Source organism: Fragaria vesca, linkage group LG1, assembly GCF_000184155.1.
Source record: "Fragaria vesca subsp. vesca linkage group LG1, FraVesHawaii_1.0, whole genome shotgun sequence".
In the NCBI taxonomy this organism is placed as follows: Eukaryota; Viridiplantae; Streptophyta; class Magnoliopsida; order Rosales; family Rosaceae; genus Fragaria; species Fragaria vesca.
In genome coordinates, this window is record NC_020491.1 from 14,484,880 (window position 1) to 14,491,829 (window position 6,950).

The window sequence follows — 6,950 nt, forward strand, 5'->3', positions numbered from 1 at the left end:
CCGTCTTCATCCTTCTTCCTCTCACCCTTTGCTCAACCATCTTAATTATCTGATTTTCCATGATCAACTCATATCGAATTAGAGTATCACATGATGCTTATTAGAATTTCATGGGTCATATATTGTTGAGTTGGATGGGTTTTCTTTGATATCTATGTGACTACGATTCCTCGTATACGAACTCCTTCTGTGAATTGGTTTTCGATCACCATGACCGGGTAGAAGATTAATATTCAGTGAGGTTGGGTTGATAACGAACACTGATCTTTTCCTAGTTAGACCATGGTACATCATCATTATCGTTGGGGGATGGGGACTCTTGAAGGCCTTCAATTGCAATTTGACATCCTTGGCAATTATGCATATATACTGCCCAGTAACAAGAGTGGTACGTAAGAGGCAAAGATGAACATAGGAAATAATGGATGGGAACTGGTTGGAACAAAATGCTTGCTATATTTTACATATATATCTTTCTTAATTTGCTGGAAGGTGCCAGTTACTTATAACAATTGGTGAAACCGAGTTTGAAAGATATGAATCAAGCAAGTATTATCTTGTCTACGGGTGTATGATAAATACTAGCTAAAGCTATGATCGATGTAAGAATTTGAATACAAGTTCAGGTTCTATTTTCTTTTTGCAAAACTGATGAAATAACAATCAGTGCTGGAGAATATATACCAACCAGAGGAAGAAAGAACATACATGGATACAGGGTTGCGATGCAAAAAGGACTGCAATTGGTGCATGCGTTACAGCTCCAGTCAATCACTATTGAGAGTGACTGCTTGATGGCTGTTCAGGCTGTCAATGCTTTAGTTTGTGACCTATCTCCTCTAGCTGCTTTAGTTCATGATATTAGAAGTCTAGTGAGTAGTATTCAAGATTGTAAAGTGGTCTATGCTCCGAGACAAGCCAATAGAGTTGCTCATAGACTTGCCAGTTTCAGTTATGAAGACAATATAACTAGAGATTGGTATGTTCATGCTCCTGATTTCATCTAGGATGCCCTCATGTACGACATTCGTACTCATTAATAAAAGTATTTTTTTCTTCAAAAAAAAACATACATGAATACAGGCGTGTTATTCTTGTACCTAATTTATAGACGAAGATTACTTATTGAAAGTGAAAAAAGGAAAAATAAATTTTTGTAATTTCGAAGAAATGAAAATATAAAAGACACAGATAATACTTTGATGATGTGGCTATGCCACATATGATGCCACCTAAGGTAGGCTCTAAGGTGGTTCCTCAAAAGGTGGTTCACCTAGCATTACTCTGTAATTAATCAGATTGTTATTCCTGGTTTTTCCTAGCTGCAAATTCATCTGCAATTAGATTGGCTTTTGCATAGGGAATGGCACGGCACTTAAGGCCGTCACTCCGAACTACTGTATTGTTTGCTCCGAAAATTATACAGCGCACCCGGGTGCGCCGCACACCCGTCCATCTCCGCCATCTATTTTGAAAAAGTCAAAAGGCTCTGCCAAGGCCGCGTCAAATGGACGGCGGAGATGGACGGGTGCGCTGAATACGCTCTCTTGTTTGCTCATCACAATTACATATTGAGAAGTGTAAGTCCTTCAGAACTGAAACAATTTCATATTTTGAGAGACTATAATTTTAAATCAAACCAGATCACAATTGTAGCAGTAAATGACCTTTACTTCATTAGTAAATTCACTAAATTGGTTTCCTGGGTTAGAACCTTTACTCCAATAGATAATTAGTTTCCTACTTAATTCTCTTAAGAAATGACAGTTAATGGTAAGAGACACCAGGATAAGTAACCTCTTCTTGCATACGCCATAGAGGGTTGTAATGTCATTGGACATATAAATGGATCAATGCAGATCCCTTGATGCATGAAAGAGCTTCATATCGAGCTAGATTCATATTGGCAAGAAGAGGAAGGTCATACTAACAAGATCTTTTCATTGATCAGTTACACTAAGAAGATCTTTTCATTCGCAATGATCATTGAAACGATAGATTATATAAAGTTCATCTGACTTGCAATTATCAATGATGTGTTTTCGCCTCATAAAGTCTACATAGGAACAAACACACACTCAAAGTAAGAAGGGAAGAAAAAACAAAGAAAGCAAGACTACTGTAAGCGACATTTTACAGCGGGAAAGACAATGTAGGCACAACCCATATTGGCATCGGATAGCTCATCTTCAAAAGCTTGTTGGAACTTTCAGTGTAGATATTTCGGAAGCATTGATCTTCAACACTATAAACACCAAAATCACACGCTCTGTAATCATCGGTGCCCAGATAATCAAAGTCATGGTTAAAATATATGCAATTTGATTCAAATCCTACAACTTCCGCTGGCAACACACGTACTGAAGAATTCTCACCCACGAACAAAGCAGCATCATCCAATGTATTTTTCTCAGTCCACTCAGCTCCTTGGAAATTCAATTCAAATACTCTAAACTTCTTTGTCACACGTTTGCTTGATCCGAACTTTAAATATCTTTGAACCATCCACAATGTATTCTTCTCTCCTTCAAAGATATAACGCTTTATATCATACTCACCAGGGTCGCAGCCACGTCCAACCAATTTAGTATTTGATGAGCTACACCCAGCAGCAACATCAAAAGACAGAACTTCGCTCCAACAATTCACAGCATAAAACTTATTTCCCAAGCTAGCAACTTCTTCAATCATGTGGAAACCTAGAAGGGCATCATCAACTTTTTCATACACATAAGTCCATTTTGTATCTTTACCCAAATTAATAAAAGCCGATCTACCTCTTTCTAAATGTATTACTGTAACAATGCAATCGTTCGGATGTAATATTGGATCAGCTGAAATTGTGGCCTTGCGAACATAACGCCGACTATTTTTATACCATTTTTTCCAACCTCGAGGAGTTAGAGGAGGAAGCCGAATAAGCGAGTTTGCTTTCTCTTCCCTCCCTATAATTCTAAAGAGTGGATTTACTAGGCTCACACTGAAAGTTCTATCTACAGTATTTTTCTCTGTAAATATTAAGCATCCTTTCGAAGACCCAACAAGGCGCGTCCTCGGCACATTCACTTGGAAATTAAGAACCTTCTGACTAATGAGATCGTAGAAATTACAATAGTCTTTTTTGCCTGAATTAAACAACAGCATTGGAGCAGTCATACTAGCATGCTTGGTACTGTTATCCTTTGCTACAGAATACCATGATTTACAGACCAAGCTGAACCCCAAATAGTCAGATGGTTTTGGTAGTTTTTCTGCAACTGAATCTAGAAGATGCTTAGGCAAATTTTCCCAATCTGAAAATGACGGAAAATCTTGATTAGAATCAGAGACCGAAGAAGAACATTGAAACATTGTTCCGTTTTCTGACAAAATATGAGGTGAGGATAGGGATGCGGTAGTCATCGGCTTACACCTACAGGCTTACTAACGCTCACGATATTTTTTATAAAAACTAGTTGATTAGATCCTTTGTACCACAAAAGCTTCTGCTAGAGAATGATCAAGATTTGTACGAGAAAACAATACCTCGCTCCATAAAGACTCTCCAAACCCAGCAGCAGATGGTTGATGTTGCAGAGAAACGCAGAAGCAGAAGAAGATTGAAGGCCGGTGATCAAGACTTTCTTGGTTTTCCGATCGAGTGATCTGAAGATCTGAAGAAGACGATAGACTTTTCCGGCAGTTAAGCTTCAAAGTTTGTGTTGGCTGGCTTGCTAGATCTTCCTTCTGCTCTTGAATTAGCTTTGAAGAAGATTGAAGGTAGGAGAGCACGTGGAAACTTCACTTTCTGTATTTCGGGCAAGTAGTTGGTAGTTGTATAATTGTCCTCGATCAAAGAAAAGCCAAAAAGAAAAGGATGTGAACACTATTGCTTTGAACTGCTTGTAGAGATTGTAAGTGCATGCAGTACTCTCTACCCTTATTTAAAGGCAACTTCTGTATCCAGCAAGAATTAGGAAACTTGACCTATTTGAGTTAGGAAACTTAAAGAAGAACAAGGTTAATAGACCTGTCTGATGAGTTAATATGGGAAATTCGTTCCAACAACAACCAGGTGAACAAACCTCTATGAGTTAGGAAAGTCGACTAACGACAATGTTCTTAAGAATTATGCGACTCTTAAGGTCGGGTTTTTTTTTTTTTTTTTATTCAAAAGAGATCATCCTTTGTTAGCTTAGACAAAAACGATCCCTCTCAGTGAGGACGACATAAAGAACCGTTCCGTAGAAACTACTACAAATCCACCCAAAAAAGTGCAAACTATACTAGCAATTTTCTAATACACACACATTCTTGTATGAAGCCCAAAACAAAAAAATTATAAAGCTCAGCTAATAAAATTATATAAGTCTCAATTAAGAGACCACCGAGTCTCTATTTTCTTTGCGATCTCTCTCGCTCAAGGCTAGATAATAAAAGACCCAATATCCTTTCGCGAAAAAAGATATGAACCCAAAAAAGAAATAAAATTAAAAAACAAAATAACTACCCAAGCCCAGCAAACCCAGCCAATGTCGCCCTGGAAACCCTAGCATCCATCAACTAGTGTGCAGCGCTGCCGGCACCCCACCCTGAAACCACCGTTGTCACCCCAACATTGTGAGACCCACCATCAACAGCCCAACCAAAGGAGGTGATGCAGCCCTCCCAGCACTATGCCATCAACCACAATGTACAACGTGAGGAAGAAGAAAAGAATATCCAGGTTTCCATTCACCGTTGATCCAAATGTCAGCTACTAGTCATGGAGAAAGTTCATGAATCAAGACATCAAGTGGGTGTCTATAGCCTCCAAAAAGGAAGAAATAGAATTTTAGTGGATGTTCTTGTAATCAATCAGATTGTTATTCCTAGCTGCAGATTCATCTGCAATTAGATTTGGGCATAGGAATGGCACTTAAGGCCCTCAAAACTGTATTGTTTGCTCATGACAATTACATACTTTTGATGTTAGAATTTGAAAAGTTGAAGTCTTTCGTAACCGAAACATTTCATATTTTGAGAGACTCTCTCTAATTTGAGAATTAAATCAGATCAAAATTGTAGGAGTAACCTACTCCATTAGTAAATTGGTTTCCTACTTAATTATCTTAAGAAATGACGGTTCATGGTAAACCTTTTCTTGTATACGCCTTAGAGGGTTGTAATGTCATTGGGCATAAATGGATCAATGCAGATCCCAATTGATGCATGGCCTACAGTTCTGCACACGATAGGGAAAAAGACAATTTGCACAAAATAGAAAAAGTCAAACCCCATTTCAATAATAATCTTTTTTATTAGCCTATTTGAATACAAGGTACTTATTTTAAGCCCAAATACACAAATTTTTAAAATATAATAAAATTATATTTTTAAAGACTTTTTTACCCTTAGCTTTTACTTAAAGAGAAAAAGTGAAAAAGATGGAAGGAAGACTTTGCCGGAAGCACACCGGGCTCCGGCGCCAGTCACCGGCGGCCGCATTCCGATCGCCGGACTCCGAACTCCTGCCGTCGGAATCCGATCACCAGTGACCGGAATTTTCCGACGGCCGGAAAATTGCCGACATCCGGTGGCCGGAATTTTCCGGAAATCTCACTGGATTTTTTTAAATGTCATCAGAATTTACGTGATCTTAACCCAAGTACGAAAAATAAAGTTTACTACCCCTACTAAACTTTTACTGGGGGTCGTAAACTCAAAATAAAGTTTTTCCATAACCATTATATACCTTAAAACAGTGAAAAATCAACTTAGATGCAGAAAATTAAAGTTTACTGCCCCTAGTAAACTTCTGCTGGGGTAGTAAACTTGCAATACAGTTTTCCTATGACCATTATATACCTTAAAGAAGAGAAAAAATCAACATATATGCAAAAAATAAAGTTTACCACCCCTAGTAAACATCTTACTGGGGGTAGTAATCTTGCAAAATAATATCTCCAAGGCTATAAGTACACATTAAAACGAAGAAAAATCAACTTAGATGCGAAAAAATAAAGTTTACTACCCCTACACACTAAAACAGAGGAAGAACAATTTAGATTCGAAAAACTAAAGTTTACTACCCTCAGTAAACTTTTATTAGGGGTAGTAAACTTGCAAAAAAATATTTTCAATGCCATAATACACACTAAAATAGAGGAAAAACAACCTAGATACGAAAAAATAAAGTTTATTACCCCCAGTAAACTTATACTGGGGGTAGTAAGCTTGCAAAACAATATCTCCAAGGCCATAAGCACACATTAAAACGGAGAAAAATCAACTTAAATGCAAAAATAAAATTTACTACCCTAGTAACTTTTACTGGGGGTAGTGAACTTACGAAAAAATAAAGTTTATTACTCCCAGTAAACTTATACTGGGGGTAGTAAGCTTGCAAAACAATATCTCCAAGGCCATAAGTACACATTAAAATGGAGAAAAATCAACTTAGATGCAAAACTAAAATTTACTACCCCTAGTAAACTTTTACTGGGGGTAGTAAACGTCGCTTCACTCAAAACCTTCACAGATCCGGCATCTCTGCAGCAATCCGCCGTCGAGGAGATTGGCAGTCACTTCACTCCAAACCTTCACAGATTCGGCCACACCTTCACAGATTCGGCCACACCTTCTCCAATCTCTGCAGCAATACACCGCCGACGACAACATCTCCATCCTCACCAAGTCTACCGTCGAGGAGATCGTTGTCTCCCTGCCTCCTTCATCCGCCGCCGCTCTTTTTCTGGTCAATGTCGGCCTTGTCTTCGTGATCGGATTCGGATCCCATGCCGACCGATAACGACGAGGCTGCTAGACCTTACAGAGGATGTGGTGGAGCGACTCATCAGAGGTTGCTCGATCTCGACCGTCGTCGTCGGCGATGCCTGATGAGAGAGAGAGAGAGAGAGAGAGAGAGAGAGAGAGAGAGAGAGAGAGAGAGAGAGAGAGAGAGAGAGAGAGAGAGAGAGAGAGAGAGAGAG

At 38.7% G+C, this 6,950-nt stretch overlaps 1 protein-coding gene across 1 annotated transcript; it reads right to left on the reverse strand.

The window, feature by feature from the left end:
• Positions 1 to 2,133: 2,133 nt before the first annotated feature.
• Positions 2,134 to 3,589, reverse strand: LOC101293048 (putative F-box protein At5g55150-like). The gene is made up of 2 exons (XM_004289305.1): positions 3,526 to 3,589; positions 2,134 to 3,293 (listed from the first exon to the last, which is right to left on the reverse strand). Exons 1-2 carry the CDS (start codon positions 3,533 to 3,535, stop codon positions 2,134 to 2,136), a joined length of 1,170 nt encoding a protein of 389 aa, XP_004289353.1. The 5' UTR covers positions 3,536 to 3,589.
• Between the last annotated feature and the right edge of the window lie 3,361 nt (positions 3,590 to 6,950).